The sequence below is a fragment of the Solea solea genome, chromosome 2 (genome assembly GCF_958295425.1).
Source record: "Solea solea chromosome 2, fSolSol10.1, whole genome shotgun sequence".
NCBI lineage: Eukaryota > Metazoa > Chordata > Actinopteri > Pleuronectiformes > Soleidae > Solea > Solea solea.
The window spans coordinates 30,622,525-30,644,704 of record NC_081135.1 but is presented as its reverse complement, the minus strand read 5'-3'; the positions used below and the strand labels follow the sequence as shown (position 1 = coordinate 30,644,704).

General features: G+C 41.3%; 1 protein-coding gene across 4 annotated transcripts in view; it reads right to left on the bottom strand.

Moving 5' to 3' along the window:
* Positions 1-5,742: 5,742 nt before the first annotated feature.
* Positions 5,743-22,180, bottom strand: part of myo1b (myosin IB) — a 63,527-nt gene continuing 47,089 nt past the window's right edge. The window contains exons 15-32 of one of the 4 annotated variants that reach the window (XM_058616376.1): positions 21,778-21,840; positions 21,471-21,671; positions 21,144-21,370; positions 20,504-20,704; positions 19,426-19,519; positions 18,530-18,679; positions 18,356-18,424; positions 18,184-18,270; positions 17,730-17,816; positions 16,712-16,798; positions 15,516-15,602; positions 14,205-14,279; positions 13,936-14,070; positions 12,390-12,496; positions 12,147-12,279; positions 10,755-10,907; positions 8,078-8,208; positions 5,743-7,971 (exon numbers count right to left, since the gene is read on the bottom strand). In XM_058616376.1, coding sequence (XP_058472359.1) covers positions 7,839-7,971; positions 8,078-8,208; positions 10,755-10,907; positions 12,147-12,279; positions 12,390-12,496; positions 13,936-14,070; positions 14,205-14,279; positions 15,516-15,602; positions 16,712-16,798; positions 17,730-17,816; positions 18,184-18,270; positions 18,356-18,424; positions 18,530-18,679; positions 19,426-19,519; positions 20,504-20,704; positions 21,144-21,370; positions 21,471-21,671; positions 21,778-21,840 — 2,220 coding nt within the window. In that variant the 3' untranslated portion in view covers positions 5,743-7,838. The remainder of the gene's footprint in view (positions 7,972-8,077; positions 8,209-10,754; positions 10,908-12,146; positions 12,280-12,389; positions 12,497-13,935; positions 14,071-14,204; positions 14,280-15,515; positions 15,603-16,711; positions 16,799-17,729; positions 17,817-18,183; positions 18,271-18,355; positions 18,425-18,529; positions 18,680-19,425; positions 19,520-20,503; positions 20,705-21,143; positions 21,371-21,470; positions 21,672-21,777; positions 21,841-22,180) is intronic. The other 3 variants (XM_058616386.1, XM_058616397.1, XM_058616407.1) reach the window with 3 other exon arrangements.

The following is a 22,180-nucleotide window of genomic DNA, read 5'->3' as shown; positions in this document are numbered from 1 at the left end:
AGTTTGACGTTCCATCGCAAAGGCTTCAACATACTCTAAACTTCTGTTAAAAGGGAAAAAAGGTTGAGTTTTGTATTTAAAAAAGTTGTCTGGGTTCTTTCTGAATGCACCGCCACTCCTCGTGCACACAGTCCTGTTCAGTGTTCAGTGCGGCGCTGCCTAATGTCTGTAAATGAGCACCTAACGATGTGTGTGCAGCTATTTGCTTATCCATATCAGCCGCACAGCTGCGCGGCTTCACACGTACACGCAGACAAACACACACACACGCTCAAACAGAAAGACATGGTGATGTTCACAGGCACAGATAGATTGGGACGATTTTTAGTCTATGTTGCTCAAACGTCGCCATGTAGAGAACTGTGTCCTTCTCACAAGGCAAGGACAGAGGAGAGCAAAATGAGCTTGGTCATACACACACACACACACACACACACACACACAACATGACTTTTGTTGTTATGTGTTGCTCATTGATGTTTCTAATCACTTGTCCGTTCACGCAGAGCCACCAGCAGGGTGGATTTTTTCTTCCTATATCTGCAAGATGGAGTAGCACAACATTTTGTATGAGCATCATGTTCCCCGGACTCCCCGCTGACTCCGGCAGTCACCATGACTTATCCATTAGGTTTCCATGAAGTATAAACATTTGGATTTTTTTTTTTTTCAGTGCAGACTCCTGAAATATTCAGTGGGCCAGATTATAATGTGGCAGCCTATACTGTGCAGTCACATTCCCATCAGGGTGAATTGTAATCCCTACTTTCAAAAACATCCGTTTTGTTCCTGTCTATGATATTGGAATTATGTATTTTTCACTCATTCATTCATTCATTCATTGATCTTCTACTGCTTTATCCTCCACATGAGGGTTGTGTACTTTCTTTGACTCCAAAAAATAGAAATTGTCACAACTTTGTGGATTTCCTTTACTGAAAGTCTACATATGATGCCCAAACACAGCTTTTCACATTCCCATCAACCTCACAAAGCAAAAAAATAAAAACAAAGACCAGAAACTATCTAAAATTAGATTATAGCAACTCGACACCAAAGAGAAAATCTGAAAATGATAGAAAATGAAGTACGTATTATCGTTATTAGTTTACAGTGCAGTTAATTTGGTTATAATTAGTTTTTATTCAATTTTGCAGACTTAGCAGATTAATTTAATGATTACCTCTCGCTTCTAACCCGTGTACAGCTATTCACAGATGGTGCAGCAGAAGCCCATTTCACCCTCAATACTTTCCTCCCCTCCTCCCTCTCCGTTCTCGCCTATTGATGTGATAATGGCTACAAACTGATGAAGCCACAGAGTGCACTGGTGACACGAGGGTGAATGGGGACACAGACTATATCCACCACCCAGTAACTCTCATTAATCAGATCTCTTCCAGACCCTGCTCCTCACTCCAGACTCCCCGACACATGGCCACAGGCGCTAATGTAAAATTCTGTGTGCCTGTCTTTGCCAATGAACGACAGCTCATGTCGGTCTTTACTCCGTTCTCTGTAGCTTTGCCGTCTCTGCCTGAGGCAGATTGGTAAAATAAAAACACCAAATACATGGCACAACATGAGGAGAACACAAACATTTGTTTTCTTTGCTTCTATTTTATATATATATATATATATATATATATATATATATATATATATATATACACATATTTTTTATATATAAACACAAACATTAGTTTTCTTTGCTTCTATTTTATATATATATATATATGTATATATATATACATATATACGTATTTTTAATATTTTTTATTTATATATTTTTTATATATATATAAAATAGAAGCAAAGAAAACAAATGTTTGTGTTCTCCTCATGTTGTGCCATGTATTTGGTGTTTTTATTTTATAAAAACACCATATATTTCTAGTTTATATATATATAAACTAGAAATTAACGCTGTGGAAATAGAAAATAATTTTCTCCAAATGACAGACTGTCTGTTTCATATATTGGGGGGATATTTATGTCACTTTTCTTTGTTATGTGCCACTAGTGACACTTGGTCCTGTTAGCTTAACTGTTAGCAAAGATGGCGGACACTGTTTACATTCTGGGAATGAGGTCCTGTCCCCCTACGAGTGGGTCTAATAAGTGTGGAATTAGCGTTGTAGTTTCAAGGCTCGGACCAAGTGTCACTGGTGGGCACACAACAGAAAAAAGAATGAAGATATTTCTCGACTAATTCCTTTTTAGACCCACACGTAAGGGGACGGGACCTCATTCCCAGAACAGTGTCCGCCATCTTTGCTAACAGTTACGCTAACAGGACCAAGTGTCACTAGTGGGGACGTACGAAAAAGAAAAGAATAAAGATATTTCTCAACTCGGGTAACTGAGGTTGGGAAGCACAATTTTTCAAAAATACTAGCCCTATTCTAGTAATACAAAGCTAAATGCTAAATCGGTGAAGTATTCCTTTAGATCACAGCATAGATTTACGCCAAAGTAAATCAGCGGGCTGGTGTCCAACGTGTCGACATCCACATTCTAAACTCCCTCACTCAATAATGAAATCAGCCTCTTCACTGTGACAATTCAATACAGTCAATACTGTTAACTAACTTCCATCACACACACACACACACAAACAGCCCTAATGTGTGAACAAATACATCTGAGAAGACACAAGGGGATTTTTTTTTATTCCATGAGGCAGACAGCGTGCTAATTAATTCACAACACTAGGAGGACAATATCATGGTCCAATATTCTAAAAAGGAGGTTATACAAATATTCCACCTCTAATAATATGCAGCATTAAAGTAATGGCAGGGGGGGGAAAAAGACATGTTGGGAGGAGGAGAATGGACGGGGGGGACGGGGGGGGGGGTCGCATATTGAATTTAGAGATTCATTAGTTCACACTGAACTTTGATCCTATTGACTATAGATGGTAGTAAATCCAGAACACTGGAAAAGCCCAATCTTTATCCTAATTGTGTGGGAGCATGAAAGTGGTGGCTTCAAGTTTAATGTGATTGGTCTTGGGTTTTGGGGGCAAAATATGGGAATGTAAATGCAGTAAAGCTTCACTATAGTAATGAAGTTAGTAATTAACATGATGTTTCCGGTCATTAACATATTACACCTAGACGATGATAAGAAGTCTGGGGTTTGTAAACTTCCCAACTAAGGCAGAGAGTTTCATCCACTCACTAATTTCAATGCTTCTCTGACGATGTGACAAGCCCACAGTGCCTGCACCATACAGTCACTACACAAATACAAGAAATACCATGGGATGGCATTTGAAAATGGGATCTGCCAAATTGCCAATCATACAATTTTAGCCTGACGATATAAGAGGGAACGTTTAAAGATATAAGAGACTTTTCAAAATACTGTAGTTGACCACACACACACATGTTTGTGTAGCATTCATAGTAAGGACATTTACAGACATAATGCGTTCCTTAGCCCCTTATACTAACCTCAACTATCACAAATAAATTCCTAACCCTAAAAGCCATTTCAAGGGGTCCCCACTTTCCCAAAAAGTGTTTTGGTCCTCACAAAGATACCCATACAAGATCTCTCTCACACACACAAACACTCACACTTGTTTTTATCGTAGTGAGGACACATCATTGACATAATGCATTCCCTAGCTCCTTACCCTAACCTTAACCCTCACAACTAAGTCCCTTAACCTTAACATAAACCCAAATTCTATGTCTTAACCCTGAAAAGGCTCTTTAAATATTTAGGGCCCAGACAAAATGTCCCCACAAGGTCAAAATGTCCTCACACAGACACATAGACACACACACCCGTGCAGGCCACCACACAATGTGTCACAATCAAGGGTCACACGGCTTTTAAATTCTTTTTTACAACCTTTTTTTTTATGCCTGCTTCCATTCCTTTTACTCCTGCTTTAGCATGTCTTTGTGATTTATTTTCATTCCACGCCGTGTCTATATTTATCTATTAGAGAAAGCGGAGGCGAGAATGACAGGGAGGTCGTGAGTGAGATACTTCAGCACACTTCTGCAAACATTAGGTAATGTTTTACCTTTTTTTTTTTTTTTCTGCTGCCTTTTCATCTGAGAACAGAGGAGGGCACGGGGGACGGGGTGAGATGGAGGCACACGATCCTCTGTGGCGACCCCTAAAGAGAGAAGTTGAAAGAAAAAGTAAGAAGAAGAAGAGTTTCATCTCAGAACACATTGTACAGTGTTGAAGACAGAATGTTAATTTGGCTCTAGGCAGTTTCTGCTATTGCAACTATAACCGATATGGAGGAAATTCAATTTAATGCCAACTGTAAACTTGTGTTTTTATGTACTGCATTTACAACTGCAGCGGATACTAAGTGTAGTCCCTGTTGAAGGTCATGCAGTTGGCTGGCTCTGCATCTTCCTGGTCACTATATACAGTATAAAGTATGTACTGTAAGTTCTTGCATTCAAATGTAGTATAGTTTTAAATTTTGTGGATTAACATCAAATGCATAAATGTATAACCTTCTAACAATGCATGCATTATAAAGGAATGTCAGTAAAGGTTTTTTTTAGACTGTACCAGACCTTTGTGGATCAGCAAAAATCTGTTTGGCATCTTCCCCCATCATCCTTGTGTTCTTTTCAGTCTAATTGTAATGTCAGCTGCATTCCACAAGATGTCACCAAAGACTACTATTAGAGGCAGCATGGTCTCCTCTAGAATAATTGTTTTGAAGGCTCAGTTTAAATCATGCAACCAAGGTTGTTGAGATTTATTTTATTTTTTTTTTAAAGATGTTTAAATTAACAATTTCTTGTTTTTGATTTGTGTAAAACTACTGAACTCTGGTTTTCCTATGATGTGCTGGACTTTTTTGCAGATGCACTTCACTGATTGTACACTACAGGACTTACAGAGTGTACAATGTACAGTCCCTTTGCACTCCCACTGTGGGTTGAATATCCACAGGGAGCCTTTGACTCCTCCTTCCTTTCCCAGCCTGCTGATCGGTGGGAACTGGGTACTGGGTAGCCCAAAATGGTATGCTATTTTTACCACTCAGTACTCAATCTGAGGGCTGCTCCCTGGAGACCTGTTGCCGGCAGCTTTCCCCAAGCCGCGGAATTTAACCCCAGGACAGCTCTCCCCAGATGTGATGGAAAACATCTGGCCAACTGCTTTGACTACAAGGCTTGGCTGTCCAGCCCCAGTGCTACTTACCCAAAAGAACCGGCCAACACCCTGTTGATAATGCAGATAAATGGCGACCTGCGCCCCTTTAAATTAACGGGAGAATTAATAATCTGATAGTCTGCCTTCACAGTAGATTACACGGCATGACTGTTTTTGTGCAAACTGTACCGTGTCATTATGCTGCTTTGAAGGTCCGGTGTGTAAAACATAGGTGAAATGACTTTCACTTAGCAGAACTCAAAGATAAAAATGATTATACTTACATTTTTGTGTAAGTGTAACCTTCGTATGATGCCGTGAACTGTTGGTTTTCCACAACCGCAGACTGAGTCTTTTATATTCACAACAGGAGCGAGGTCAGCCCTACAGAGGCCATCATTTTGGACCACCATGTTATAACGATCGCTCACAACGGGGTTAACAATGAAGACATGAAGGCTACATAGGTTCTCCAACACACATTCAACCAAACATCTTACACACTGCACCTTTAAGCCCTTAAATGCCCTTCACAGGCTGACGTGGAGGATGACATACGGAAACACAGCCAAAGAATGTCACAGATTCCCAGAATGACATTTATTTATTTATTTTCTTTATTTATTTATCACCGATTTTTATTTAATTTAAAATAAAAAAAAGAAAAGAAAAGAGAGAAGAGATTACTTGCAAACGTTACATCGAATTCTACCGAAACCTTCCCGCGTTGTGTCTTTCAGCACGCGTTAACATTAGGCACACAAGAATGCAGACACATTTTACAGTTGCAGCCATTGTACGAAAAAACAAAAGAGGAGAGTGAGTGAGAGAGAGAGAGAGAGAGAGGTGGAGGGAAGCGGTCACCTTAGCAAAACTGCGCGGAAATGGAGCAGAGCCAGGCAACAAATATGTACGTCGCAACTGGCCATTTATCGCGAACTTTCCCACGTGTCATCAACAACTGATTCCTCAATTCCCTGTGTTGTGTGTGGCATTAAATACAGAAAACAAACAAAATAACGAAGATAGTTTGGATTAAAAAAAAAAAAAAAAATGACCAGACCAGATTTGGTTGTGTTACATACCCTTACATCGTTGCCAGAAAGAAAAAAAAAACACAACTGGTTGACTTGGATACCAATAGTACAATGCCCAATTACCAGTACACCAAAATACACATTATTATAGTCAACATACCTGAATATAGAGCACTCATGTTTCTTTTATAATCAAATTTGGCTTGTGTGTAAATATATGCGTACCAATTTTTTTTATACTAGACAGTTGCAAAAGTGGAGACGGATCAATGTCTTTAAGATACATCAAGAATCCATGGTCATGTGAAAACGTGATATTTGGTCTTTCACCTTGAAAAAAAAATACATTAGAGAGAGAAAGGCCAAAGCACGACAATAAATCAAGCCGAAGTGGCAAAAAAAATAAACCAGCCATTTCACTAACACAGCAATAAAAATAAGGATACTAAAGAAACCCCTTTGTTCATGCCGGGGCCACAACCTAAAGAAACTATATGTACAGCTTATAGTACAGTGAGGGCGACTGCTTTGGGTTCTTACGGTTTGGAAGAGAATAACTGAGAAAAAGAATGTTATTTATTGCACACAAATACATCTGCATCAAGGGTTTCACTTTCCACTGGAATGTCTATACTGCCACCGTCAGTGTGTTCCCACATGAAGTGAGATGATTTTTGCATTCATACACGGCTGTTAGGGAACTGAAATTCATCACATGTGCAGTGCTATCAAATCGATTGCCCTGATAGGTTGCTATGGCCCCATATTCAAATTCTTTTGGCATTGAAATTTGTCAATATCTGTAATTAAGTGGGCTCAATCGTCACCTGTAGGGTCTGTATTTGTACACTGACATATGACAAGTCATGTGACCTGTCCAATGGCACATCGGAATGACAGATACAAAAAGTGGTTTCACAATAATCTGGAAAAATTACATTTGAATTCTCAACTAGCCACTGTGCTTTTTTCTTCTTCTTTTTTTTTTTTTTAGTCAGAGAAAAATACATAAAAATAGTACATCATACAATCAAATTCACTTTCAGGTCCTCTTTTGGTTACGCTGAGGTGAAAACAAGTGCAGTTTTTGTTTTTTCCCGTTACTTTATTCGGAGAAATTAACTCTGAAAAACAGGCCGAGCCCAAAAGTTCCTAGTTTGTCACAAATTTAAGCCACGCGCTTAAAGCCTTAAGGCCAATTGGGGCTGGAGCTTGTCACACAAGTTTCTCTCTAAAAACATTTTTATCTGAAGACTGAATGACCGAGCAGGCGGAACAATCACCATCAAGATCACCGCTGGTCTCTGTTGTGCTCCACCAAGATTTTCTATTCACCCGTCTTCAACTCTTGACTCCAGTTTCACAAATACACCCGTGAAACATTTGACCAATTTTCTGTGGCATGCAACCTGTACACAGGCTTTCTTTGCCAAACAAGAGGCACATTATTACAGCTATAGTGGTGCCATAGTAAATCTGAAAAGAAGAGACTGAAGGAAAATCAACAACACAACATGCCAAATAACTGCACTGTCATTTTTAGACTCGGGGTGGGCACTGGGGTGGTGGTTGTGGTGGTTCATGAGACCAGACTTTCCGGAGTGGGTGGTGTTTTTTAATGTATAATTGCTCCCAAACTGTAAGGGGTCTCCACTATGCCGTTATGGGCACCGACACCTCCAGAAGGCGGTTGTTCTTGCGCTTGCAGGACACGCCGTTGCCATTCTTGGGGGACCCCGGGATGAACTTCACACATACTTTGTCGTGATTGAACTGCACCACGAACCTGTCGCACACGGAGACATTAAAACCACATCGTTAGACAGTGTCCGGGCGGACGACGTGTCACATCACTCATCCCATAATGACCGGACTCGACTCTGTTCCCTTACTCGTCTGAGATGTCGACTTTGAGCTGCTCTTTGTCACCAGCCGCGGCCCCGATGCGGTGGAGTTGGGTGATGGTCTCGATCAAGTGCTCACTGCTGAGTAAGAAATCTCCCTTGACAGCTGACGCTGAGCCCTGATGTAAAAAGACAGGAATCCACAAACCATAGGCATCAAAAACTGGTCCATGGCACATCATGTACTATGTACTTTACTACTGCAAAAGGTGTACAGTATATGGATAGAAAAACTGAATAAATAAATGTCATTATCCCCATCAAATGATCCTAAATAGCACTGATACCTTTATTTTACGTAATAGGAAGTCATTTAAACCATATTCTTTATTCTGTGTACAGCATGTGTATGTCCTTATTTGCACGTGTACTTCTTCTTTTTATATATTTTTTGAGATATTTGTATATTTTGTATCTAACCTCTGTGTTATTGTCTTCTTATATTAGAATAGGAAATAATGATTGATACCATGCTGTAAACATGTAAACATTTCCCAGTTTTAACCCTTTAACACCTAAACCTTAATTAGTCTGCCTTGACTTTTTTTTTTGGCTTATTTCAACCATAAAAGGGCCAGAAAACATCCTGTGACTAAGCGCTTTTGCTAATTTTTCCAGAATAATTTTCAATATCTGGCAGTTATTTACAATTGACTACATGTTAAAATAGTATATTAACAATTTAAAAAAGTTTGATTAAAAAAACAACCAAACAAAAAAACACCGTAGTTGTACATGCACACCCGATTTTGCATGCTAAATTGGAAATTTGAACAGTAGAACACATTTATATTAACATTTGTTCAATGTCAAAAAAACAGGCCAAAAAAAAATTGAAACTATGTACAGGCGTTTTTTCCAACTCTCTCCTCTCTGGACACTGATTCGCTGGCTTCCTGCAACAGCGCAGGTTTAATTGCCGTAATAACCTTTGATGTGCAACTTCTCAGCTTTCGGAAACCATTTTTATTTTTCCAACAGCACAAATCGTCGCGTAATTACACTAATGCAAAGTGTGCTTGTGTTAAAGGGTTAATAAATAAATAAAAATACATGTGTACATGTATCATATCCTCTGTCTGTCTATCTGGTCTCTATTTTGCAGCAACTCAATACAAATACCAATGTAATTTATACAAAATATATAATTTTGTGTTGTGCATGTGTGGGCGTGTTGTGTTCCTCTGTGTGTGTGTGTGTGTGTGTGTGGTCTGTGTCAGCCAGACGCCAGGTTAACAGGAAAAACTTAACCCTTGTAAAATGTTTACTTGTGTTTCTCAATTCAATAAAAAAAACAACAACCTTAAACTACTGAAAAAAAAAAGAAAGAAAACGGTTTGAATCAGCATTTCCTGAAGCTAGAGATTTCCCATGAGCACTTAAAGCAACAGCACAATTTCACTCAGGCAAAGAGAGTAAATCTATTTCATTTAGAGGAAAATGCATTACTGCAGGCTCACTTCCACCGTGTGTAAAAATCTAGTCTCCTCTGTTAAGCGCTCATACATATTCAAAAACCAACAGCGCACACCTGCAAAGCCGACTACATTCACGGGAAAAATTATGGTGGGATTTAAAAGGAAAACAGTTCAACAATGTTGTTGAAATTGTGAAAATATGTTGACATTTCTTGCCAAGAGTTGGATGAGAGCAGCGGTGTCACTTGTGGTTATAAGTAAAGACTAGTGATGGCACAATAGCACTCTTTGGTGTCCGATAGTGAGACTGATCTCACAGACTTGAGTATCTGCCTATACTGTAATTTTTAGAAACTGTTAAAATCACATTTGTGCGTGCCATGTCAAGCTATAACAAAGACATTACCGTAATAACCACAGGTTAGCTTTGACATTTTGTGCTAGCCATGTCAAGCTATTACAAAGACATTACCGTAATAACCACACGTTAGCTTTGACATTTTGTGCTAGCCATGTCAAGCTATTACAAAGACATTACCGTAATAACCACACGTTAGCTTTGACATTTTGTGCTAGCCATGTCAAGCTATTACAAAGACATTAACGTAATAACCACACGTTAACTTTGACATTTTGTGCTAGCCATGTCAAGCTATTACAAAGACATTACCGTAATAACCACACGTTAGCTTTGACATTTTGTGCTAGCCATGTCAAGCTATTACAAAGACATTACCGTAATAACCACACGTTAGCTTTGACATTTTGTGCTAGCCATGTCAAGCTAATTCTCCAACTGTCTAACAAAGATTCTTCCCTTATAAAGAAATAAACAGCCCACATGATGACTTAGCTAAAATACTTTTTATTTTAACCATAAAAAGGGCCAGAAAATTAACCTGTTTAATCTATCCATTTTTCCAGAACATTTTCCAGTTATTTACGGTTTACTGCGTGTTCAAATAGTGTATTCACAATTTAAAATGAGGAAAAACAAACAAATTTTGCGTGTTAAAATTGAAATTAGCTATGACATTTTGTGCTAGCCATGTCAAGCTATTACAAAGGCATTACCGTAATAACCACACGTTAGCGTTGACATTTTGTGCTAGCCATGTCGAGCTAATTCGCCAACTGTATAACAAATATTCTTCTCCTATAAAGAAGAAACAGCCCACATGACGACTCAGCTAAAATACTGTTGCTGATTTTATGCTCTGCATCACAACAGACTCTCCACCCCTCACCTCTTTGAGTTTGAGAGCAAAGAAGCCGTCGTTCTGTGTGCTCACTGACACACTAGTGAGGTCCAGCAGAGGGACGCTGGCCTTCAGCTGGCCCGTCTTCTGGTCGGCCAGGATGAACCTCTTCTTAGTCAGCAGGAAGATACGAGGCGTTCCCTGCCAAACCAGAGCAGCAATGAGTCACCACAATGTCAAACTACAGTAACATGCACAACACGTGTGTGTATTATCAGTTCTCTTGATCTTGAAACTGGGACCCGGTGAAAAGCAAAAAAAAAAAAAAGAAAGAAGCATAATAAACTTGTTCGGACATGTCAACGCATCAGATTGCTGATGCTGGCTGCCGAGGTTGCTGGGTGAAACATGCATCAAAATAAACATCATGGTTTTGTGCTTTAAATGTGAGTGGAGTGGAACAGGGCATCTATATTTTGGAATTACACATCTTACATGAGCTAAATTAAAAAAGTAAAAATAAATGTACAAATCATCTTATCCATAGACTGTATATAAAAAGTGGATGTAGTCTTCCAGGTTGCCAGTTGAGGACAACCCGCAAGTAAGAATATGCTGAATGTCCACCAGGGGGCGACTGCTGGAAGTGTATCACTACTATCTACTATGACTAATTTCAGGTTGTAAGGATCGCCTGAGCTGCACCTTTCTGTTGGTAATGTGATCTCTAGGAAAATAAACTAGGGGAAAAATATATTCCCCTGCATTCAAAACACTATACACTGAAATTATCTGTAACCTAATATGATAACTAAAGGAAATTCTTCTTTTATTTGCATGGTAATATATTAAACAAAGGGAGGGAGAACACGTCACAGAGCCCAGAGACAGGGAGCACTGTGCAGGTGACGTCTGGCACACTCAAACTCTATAAATGATTCCAAAACTAACTGTGGGTTATGTTCGTGGACTGGTCGTTGGATCTCTGCTGCGCAGCGAGGACACGTGTCATTGTTTATTAATGCTCACCTTGTTGGAGGATACTTTTACTTTGTGGGAATAATGGGTTTGTTTTTGTGTCCTTTGTTGGTGGTGCAGTGTCCAGGCCTGACACATTTCGTTTATTTCTATAAAATACATCATAACAACAGCATGACACATATTATGCCTCCTAGATTGGTTTCAAAGTTTTAAAGTGTTATTGATCTGATCTGCCCATTACCTTTAATGTGCACTTTCTCCTTATTATTCCATCTTCCTCTATAGCATATGTTCCCATTTAGAGAAAATAGACAATAATGAGTGGACACCAGTGTGATTGACAGCTGGTATCGTTCAGTAGGTGCCTGGTTAAAAGTAACGCCTGTGAATTTCCTGAATTTCTGGCCAAAATTCAGATTCTCATGGGCGATGTCACTACCGGGTGCTACGTGTCCTCACCTTGCCATTAGCTCTGTTGATCTTGTTAACCACGTCAGCCAGCAGGACCTTCTCCTCCATGGCACTGTTGAGTTTCTGGTACTTGGGATTCTTGCTGATCTCCAGGTAGTCTCCTCTGAAGGGCTGACTCACACTGAGACAAAGGAATTACAGACTCGCTAATCTACTCATCGACTACAAAGTCAAAATGTTTTTATTAGACCATGAAATGAGCAGCTCTCTGCTGAAGTGAATGTCAGGTACCTGCTTGGGTAGAGAGTCTTTTTATCCTTGAAGATCTCACTTGCCTCCAGCTTCTCCTCATACACTACCTTCTTCTCCTCCGTGAATTGACTCCTGTATTTCTTGCACTAAACACACAAACACAAGAGGAGAGAGGGACTCTCGTTGCTTAGCGTATCATTTATAATGCAACACGTTTGTTTTCACGCCCACTCTTGAGTTCATGGCTTGAAAGTGAAATCCTCCTACTTGGTCTTGTAATACTTAAATGTTTCTATTCTTATGCAAAGTTGAGACGGACTAGGAATTTAATTACCGGCAATGATGTCGCATTGTTATAAGACAATAAGGGATCTTCAATATTGCGAACCAGTAATTCCCAGAGACAGGGTTGGGACCCACAAATGGGTAACAGGGGATTTTGCCAACTTATTCCTGCCTTTTACTTAAGATTTATGGGTTTATGGAATGTTGTGATTGATTTATCAAACATACTATCCGAGTTACCCGTTGAAAAATAATGAAAATTGTGACTTAAGTCACGGTAAATTGTCCCCTCCCATACAAAAAGTTTAGGAAACACTGTTTTTGACCCAATGCCTGCACTCACTGCTTCTTAAAAAAAACTTTTACCCTCACAAATTATATTCACAAACCTGTAAAAATCCACACTAGTCAGCATTTTTCCCCTTTGCCACCATCATCCATCCACCTGACAGGTGTGGCGCATTAGACACCGACATGATTTTTGGACAGGCGGGCATCGGGCTGCTCACAATAACATGTCAAATTGTGTCAAATGTCACAAATTCCCAACCGACGTGATTAGCCATGGCAGAGCGTACAGTCAGTGTGCCGGTTGCCGGATTGTCCACCAGAGCAGTGTCGAAAAGACGTCCCACATTTAACCATCTGCTCTCTGTGAAGGCTTTTCCAAGAACTGTTCATATGCCTGTCAACCACAGCAGCACAGGATCCATACCAGATAATGAATCCTCCTGACCCCGATGTTACCAATCCACATGACAAGTTTTGTCAGTTGGTTGGCCCATCATATTTTCACACTTCTATTTTATTCTCAAAATTTTAACACTAATTAGACACAATATTTATTTAACTCTCTTTGACCATTGTGATATTCAGGCTGTCTTGTTTTATTTGGATTTTATGGCTGTAGAATTGCCAAAAAAAAAGTTCAATGAGTGAGTGCTTCTGCCCCTTTTTCCAAGATAACTTTAACTATCATTATCTGGCGTAGTAACCGTTACATTACTGAAAAGCTGACGTCACAAATATATGATATGGAGGTGAACCTTGTCTGTGATTGGACAGCCGGAATGTGGAATGTATTTCTCTGTTTTCCAGTATCCATCCATCCATCTTCTACCACTTTAAACTCAAAATGAGTTAATTTAGAGTGTCCAATTTGCAATTTGCAATTTGGACTGTGGGAGGAAACCGTTGAACCTGGAGAAAACCCACGCACACACGGGGAGAACATGCAAACTCCGTGCAGAAAGGCCCTTGTTCCGACCGGGTTGAAGGAGAAAGAAATGATGAGACTGACCCTCCAGAGATGGAAGATTCTCCTAAGCTCTGTGTGGACTCCATCCAGGAAGAGATAAGGCCGTGCGGGCCAGTTCTTGTCTATGGGTGACATGGAAGGTAAGGTTCTCTTCAGGCCCAGGAAGTACTTTTGCATCTGGACAAATGGAAGACACATGAAAACTGTGAGGGGAAAAACGAGGCACTTTGATATCGCCTGTGTCCACAAAAGGCATTCGTTAAATCCAAATAATCTTTGCTAAAAACAAAAGTATTCCAAGCCATACGTACAATCCTCTGGACGGTGAAGTCATAGATCTTCTTGCCTGCATTTGCCCTGAAGAACTTCCTGTACTCTCTGCGGATCTGTCACAGCAAACAAACCAAACTTAGAAGCTACAGTTACCCATCTCCACCCATTTGTCTTATGTGAGGGCAGGAAAGACAAAGAAAATAACACCAAACGCACACACAACACCTTTGGAAAGTGATGAATGACCAACTGAAACAGACAAATTAAATTTAGAGCTGCTGGAATTAGCCACAATGTAATTACTGAAAAGTCAAAGATGGTTATGAGAAAGACCTTCATGCTGACCTTAAATGCACAAATTGAGTTGTAAACAGGTGCACTGCGAGGTGCAAAATGATCAGTTTACACAATGAAGGTGTTAACACGGCAACAGTGACGGACAACGGCGCTCGAACCAAACTGAGCCGACAACAGATTATCACCAAAAACTTAGGACACATACCTACAGACAAAGGAAGACTGTTAGAAGAACACTGCTGGGTTATGTGGGGTTAGTTTGACATAAACAGAGGAAGCAGACAGAGAGAGACACTCAGACAAGAAAGACGGCATCTGCCACGTTTGTCAGGCCCTGTTGGTTTAAATTTTCAACATTAAAAACCCAAAGTTAACTCGTCACATCTTTGCTATTTCCTACCAAAGAAACTGTTCCAGTGAAAACTGCTGCGAGGGCTGTGGATTATTTTGAGAAACTAGGGCACGGTTTCACTTTTTCAAAACAGATTTTTCCCAGTGATTTAAACCTCTCTCTCTCTCTCTCTCTCTAAAAAGAAAATCACTATTCAAATCCATTTTAACCTTTAGAACCTTTGCAAATAAAACTGACAAAAGAAAATTCTGCATGACCATGAAACCATTGAGATACATTTACTGGATAAGTTCAATTTTGGTTTAGTAGAACTTTTGAGTTATTGTGAGTGGCACTGGATTAAATGCTGAAGAACTAAAAGGTTGTATGTAAGTGGAAGAAAACCAGGTTGAAAAGTCCTACACTGTAGAGCTACTGCATATAAACTATTCAGTGATTCACACATATTAGCCAGTTAATTATTCCTGTTCCCATATCCTTAACCCCATGGATCTTTGTATAAGAAGTTGCCAACACTTTGGGATCAATGTGAGGATAATGAATGGAGTGAGTCCACAACTCTAGGCAGAGACCGACTCTCTGAAGACAAACGCAGAGGACAGAGATGAGGAGGATGAGAGGGATGAGGAGGGAGTTGGGTCAGGAGTGATGAGTAGGTGGGAGACTTGGTGATGGGCTGTGCCGTGGGGCTGGTAGGTACCTTGAGTCCCTGCCAGTAGGCCCAAATCACAGCGACAGCATGCTTACGCCGGGCCTCCTCCTTCAGTCTCCTCAGCTCCCTGCGAGCCTGTTCGGGAGGTGGGCGGGAAGAGAAAGAGCGGGAACAAATAAAGCAAGAGTCGATGAGAGGAAGAAGAGGGAGACATCGTTTTGCCTCAGGTCAGCAAACATTAAATACACACACACACACACTGCACACAAGCCCTGTGTGTGTGACCATTAAGAGACTGTACGAGTACAGCTCTTCTGCTCCGACCTCCAGAAGCGAATATGACACTGAAGGCCACATGAGCTTTTTATCTGTGGAAAGTCTGCAAGGAAAACAAAGTTGGGGCTTTATTTTAGTGGAACTAGGTGAGTTTAAAAAAAGACGGAGAGCAAAAGTCACAACTGGGGCAGCAGCGGTCACGTCAAAGAGTCCAAACACCTTATCTAAGACGACAAACAATGCAGAGCGTAAACATGCAGCAGCTACATACTGTAAGAGTAAAGGCATGCAGGAGGCGCAGGCATGCAGTGACTATGTGTGTGTGTGTGTGTAGCTATATCCTCCATGGGATGGGGTTGCCCATGTTAGTGTTATGTGAAGGGCTGGGTATTGGTTAAAAAGTGTTTGATACCGATTCCTGAATGATACTTTTTTCCGATACCAATTCTATTGAATCTGTTTCAACAAAAAATACATGACACATTATGGTAAAGTTCATATTCAAACATTGCCTCGCACACACACGTGTTAAGCCCCGCCTTTCTCTTCTCCTTTGGGGAAATGAGCTCCATCTGACAACCCAGTCATGATTACTATTACATCTCGGCAAGATAGCAATCTACACGCTTATTGGCTCACGGACGCTGATGAGATTACTGCCTTAGGTGCCATAATCTGATAAAAAAAATGATATGAGGTGATACAGAGGAAGTCTGATACCACAAAAGTAGTGAAGTTCAATACCCAGCCCTGGTTAATAGTTAGTCCCAAATGAATACATACATTTTTAACACACCTTTCACTCCCGCATCAGGTGGTCAATATGTGAATGAAATGTTTTGAATGGGTTAAGCAGACTGCTGCGTATGTTAAAGGTTTTTTTTTTTGGGGGGGGGGGGGGGGGGGTTCGGGATTCTACTGCGGCGGCAAATCACGGCAAAGTCAAATCGACATGGCTTCCCAAATACCTTGGTGCCCTGCCAGCCGGCCCAAATGACCGACACGGCATGTTTATTCCTCGCCTCCTCCTTCAGCTGATGCAGTTCTCTCCGGGCCTGATGAAAAGCGGTGGCAGTTGCGGAGCAGGTTAATTTAATTCGTGACACTCACATAACTTTTAATTGTCTCAGGGAGAGGTAATGAGTAACGAGTCGGTGTGAAACACTGAAGAAAAAGACACCAAAATAATGCCAAGAGATGAGGGAGGGGGGAGTGGGCAGTGAGCGACAACATGCGGGAAACAACAAACATCTGTGTGAACTGGCCGCGTTATCTGCGGGCCGACCAATAAGACGCAGTCACGTTAGCAAGGACAAAGTTCACATACAAGACGGAATCGTCGTTATCTGTAATGAGTCATCAAGATCTTGGCTAGGACCTTGAAAAAAGGTATCGATTATTAACAACAACCAAGATACGTGAAGTGATAACACTGGCAAGTGTAATAAAGAGGATAAGATAATGGAGAGTGTGATGCCAGCAGACTACAAAATCTGCCGAGGCTTTGCATGTGTCATCGCACGGAAACCATTTGAAGATTGTGTGCAGCGGCGTCCTGCTGTTTCACTGTCAGCATATCAGTTTATTAAAAATAGGCTTCTAAGCATGAGCTGGAATAAATGGGGTGATAACCCTGTGCGTGGTGGTTGACCTGAGGGACACGTTTAAAAACATACTACTTTTCAGTATCTCAGTGTGACTGCTTCAAAAAAAGAGAAATTCAATTTGGATTTCTGTTGTGTTTGTAATACTATGAATGGATTACCAAAACATCAAGACAACCCTGGATGTAGCAGCTACAAGAAAAGGACAAACAGCAATAGGGCACATTAATCAGACCACTGGAGAGGAGCGGGACTGGGTTTCACTCAGAGCGGCTGCTACTCTATTAAGTGAAAATGAGGTGGAATGGGATGGGACGGGACGCAGTGACCAGGGGTGACAAGACAGTTTGGACAACAACACACGACAGCTGCGTGGAAATACCTTGGTTCCCTGCCAGTATGCCCAAATTACTGTCACAGCGTGTTTATTCCGCACTTCTTGTTTTAGACGTCTGAGCTCCGTCCGAGCCTGGTGGGATGCGGTGGGGCGTTGGTTAGGAAAGGTGGTGGAGGATGTGAGGAGGAAAAGAATCGAGAAAAAGGCAGTTGAAAGAGTATTGAAGGGCGGGGGGGAATAAAAAGAGAAGCTGCTTTGTGTGATCAGGAAAAGAAGCAGGATTAAAAGGAAACAGCGGCAAAAAAAATCAAGGAGAATGCAGTTCAAGAACAGAGTTTCTGTAAAACTGTGGGCCATTAGGCAGGAACACTACAGAGGATGAAGGCAATACTGTGAAGTCGTCCAGAGCAGTCTCTTTCAACACTAAAGAAAAGTCTGTATTACACCCAGTGTTTGTCGAGGTAAAGATCTAACGCTCTGCACTTTTATGCATCAGTACCTGGGTGCCGTGCCAGTAGGCTGCGATGGTGGTCACTGCCTCTTCACATCTCTTCTGATATTTCAGCTCTCTGAGAAGTTTGCGGGCCTGACGGAAATGGAAATAACATTTTTGTTTCTGTAATAATTTCAGCTTTACTACGTTTCTTTAAAACAAAAATGAGAATGCACACCTGCCATCCTCTGGTGTACGACTGCACCACAGTGGTGGCACTCTTGATCTTCTGGTACTTCTTTTGTTGCTGCGTGATGGAATATGAAAAGAATTAAACACTCGTCAGTTGCCCGCGCGCTTATATTTCCTTGTGTGGATGTGGAGGAAAAGGGAAAAGCTCCAGGAGCCTCACCGCATATCGGCGGTACCACGCTGCCACCACAATCTGACTCTTTTTCAGCAGCAGGAAGTGGGTGCGGCACTTCCAGCCACGGTAGATCTTCTGAATGAGCGTGGCCAGGTCTTGCAGGCATTGCCTCCTCCTTTCCTCCAGGAAGAAGAGCTATAGAGAGAAAGACAGGAGGTGTCATCACAATATTGTTTCATCTTGTTCTTGTGAATTCAATAAAAAAAAAAGCATTTCATGCCAAAGCCAGTTCTGATTCACGGACATCAAGAACAAAGTACAGTCTTTCCACAGGTTTACAGCAGCGCAATAAAGTGAATCAACTTATCAGTGACATTAGCACCACGTTTTACGGTCTCATTCTGTGTTTTACAAGAAGAATTTATTTAAAAGCTTGAGGTGTGGCTAAAAAAAAAAATGCTATCTGGAAACTTTGATCAAAATCTGCTGGACTAGACTCTATTTTCAAGTGATTTCCCAGCTGTAGATGTATAACGGAGATAACTTGACCAGATAGAAAGAGCGATTACAGAAAAAGAAAATTCCATCATTATGAGATCATGTTATTCCAAGCTTTGTTTGGTCTTTTGCTGGGTAGGGGAGAAAAGTCCATGCAAACGCTGCAGGCTCAAAGAGTTAAGGAGCCTGCAAGCGCTCAGTAAAGACGCTTGTTTCCCATGTTAGATGGGGTGGCTAAGTGAAACCATGTGTTTTCAGCATGGTGGTTGCATGCTAATTGCCAAAGTGGGGGCTTCAAGTGCAGCCCACCCTGCTTTACAAACATTTTACTGTGAGAAAACAGGGCAGCCGAGCACACTGGAATCAACCTTTAAGACATCCGAACGGTTTCACCTACAGAGCAAACACAACAAGTCGAAGCGGAATCAACACGTGTTTTCTACCGTTCTTGGGTTTCTGATGAAGATCTTGGAGCGGCCGTAGGAGAACTCTTCTGTTGGAACCGGAAGGCCAGACATCAAGACCTCCACTCCTTCCCTACGGAAAGCCAGATGAGTCAGAAGGGTCATGTAAAAGCTAACCTGTGTTCAACATAAACACCGTGAGCAGAAGAGTAAAGAAACATCGAGATGTTTTGGACTCCACAAAGAAAAAAGAAGTACAAATGCTAGAGTTTGAGGGAGAATAAATGATTACAGGAGGGATAAAAAGAAGAAGAAAAATCACCCACAGGCAAAACTGGGAGGAAGGAAGAAGGAAATAAGAAAACCAGACAAAGCACTAAGGGATAGCTGCACAACAAGGTACTGATGTGTGGCAGAGCAGATTGGAATCAGTGCTTTTGCCAGCACAGTGGATGAAAACATGCAACACTGGCGGGTACGGAATGGAGGAGACAGATAAGATTAAAATGTCTTGACATGTGGTTCACAGAGGGAACGCTTCACTTCTTCCCAACAGGGAGCGACTGGTATGCGACAAGACTTGTTGGTTTCTGAGAGGACGTTACAATAGGTCCTTCTACAAATGAAGTGCATATGCCACAGTTAAGGACTGTAATCATAAAGGCAAATAATCACCAGTCATTAAGAACCTCACTTTTCATTTTAGGACGTAAACATCCTTTAAAGTGCTTCAGGTAAAGAGGCTTAGAGAATAATTCTGCTGGGTTTAAGTGTTTTAATTTCACCTTAAAGTATTATTTCCCACTTTGATCCTATGTTTATCCAGGGAAAGTCATTTGAGGCCTTTTCCACACAGCTCCACACACACACACCTGGCAGCTGACCACGCTTAACTACAATCCATTACAGCGGGTCACAGTCAGTCCAGTGGGAGAAGCCTGTTCAGTTCCTCATTTTAAAAGGAGTCTTGGAGTGTTTTCCCTGTTCCCACACTCCTCACACAAACCTTGGAGGGATTTATTCTGGCAATCATCCAGCAACACGCCCCCTTTCTTTAGTCCCCTCACCTGCCCCCCCCACTATTAGCCACTGCCTCACAAACAAAAACAACCATTACCTGGCCGGTCCTCTCCAATGGGGCCAAGTTCGCTTGCAGAGCATTTTGTAGCGTTCTAGGCAGGGCTCGTACGGCTGGCGAAAGGCATAGCCTGCTCTCCGCACGCGGACGTTCTCCATCAGGCCCAGGTAGCGCACCTGATGACGCACCAGAGACTCGGTGAAGATGTGGGACGCCTTCTTGTCATTGGGTTTGATGCAGCTGAGGAGGCAAGGCGACAAGTTGACAGCTTTTTAGCATTACAAGCAGTGGTTTACGTGAGCGTGTGACAATGACATTAGCAAATTATATTCTAAATGTTTTTCAAAGGATAGTTCCGTCTTTTGAATTGAGACTGTATGAGGTATTGACATATTACGAACGATGACACAAAGTGTGTTTCCGTGGAAACAAAGTCTGTCAAACAGAAAGAAAAATGGGCAAACATATGCCTTTTGTTCAGTGGTCTTAATCTGCTTTACCCTCTGTCACTTTCAGCCGCCATGTTATCAGTAAGAGTGTGTGTCTGCCTACTAGCCAGGTTCATAGAAATGGTGGCCTGGTGTGCTATTTAGCTATTATCAGAGGTGATCATTATGTCAATAATACTAACAATACACAAGCAATTTATAGTCCGAGATATAAAGTACAGGGATTTTACCGGATGTAGTTTGGGTTCTTCGTCTGCAGGTTCCTCATCAGTGTGCCCACCGACGCTTTGAACTGGAATCCAGCAGTCGGGGGTCTCTTCAGGTTGACTTTGGCAGGGTTACCTTCAGGGAACAGCTGTTTGATGAGGCTTTGGTTAGCCTTGTACATGGCCTGCGAGAGGTCTCGGTATAAGAGGTCGTTATTCTTGTCCACAAATCCTTCAGCGCGGTACAGCACCTTGATAAAAAAAAAAAGAAGCAAACACATTTGAATCTCCAGTGTTTTCTACAAAAGCACATCAACACACACCTTACAGGTTTTATCTACTTTATAGTACCTTGCCGGCATAGTGCTGGATCCGGAAACAATTGTGTGGCAGACTGTGGTCCGTGAGAAACTTGGAATTCTTGCTGAGGCGACTCTCAAAGTGCTGGTGCTCGGCACAGATAGTGTTCAGTTTGTCCAGGAACGTCTCATCTGTGACCGTCCCAGGCCTCAGGCACTCCTCATCCAACATGGCCAAGATGCCATTTTGGTTCTGGCCGTCACAAGTTTGGTAAACAAGACAGTGTGAGTTCAAAAATGCTAAATGACAAAAACGTTGAGTTATTGCTTAGTCGCGTGTCATAAAATGTGTGACTTACATTTTCAATGAGGTCGCAGATGATAGCGTTGTTGAAATACTCAATATTAGTCCACTCGATGTCCTGTAACAATGACATGACGGTCAAACGTATAATAGTTTTTTTGTTTTTAACTTGTATCTGGTACTGGATGTAACATATTATAGTACTGTATGAATGTATTTTCTCCAGAGGTACAGATTTTGTAACGCTGAAGCTAAAGGGGTAGCTTTTCTGTATTTCTGCTCTGAAGATGGGTAAAAAGAAGTGAATAGAAACAAAAACAGAAGAGGTAAGGGTAGAAAAAAGAGAGTAAGGGGCTTTGGTGATGATCTGTTAATTAACACAACTGAGGACAGTTGCACTCCATGTATCTTCAATGTGTCTCTTACTGATTTTACTTAACGTTTTAGCCTCATGTGGC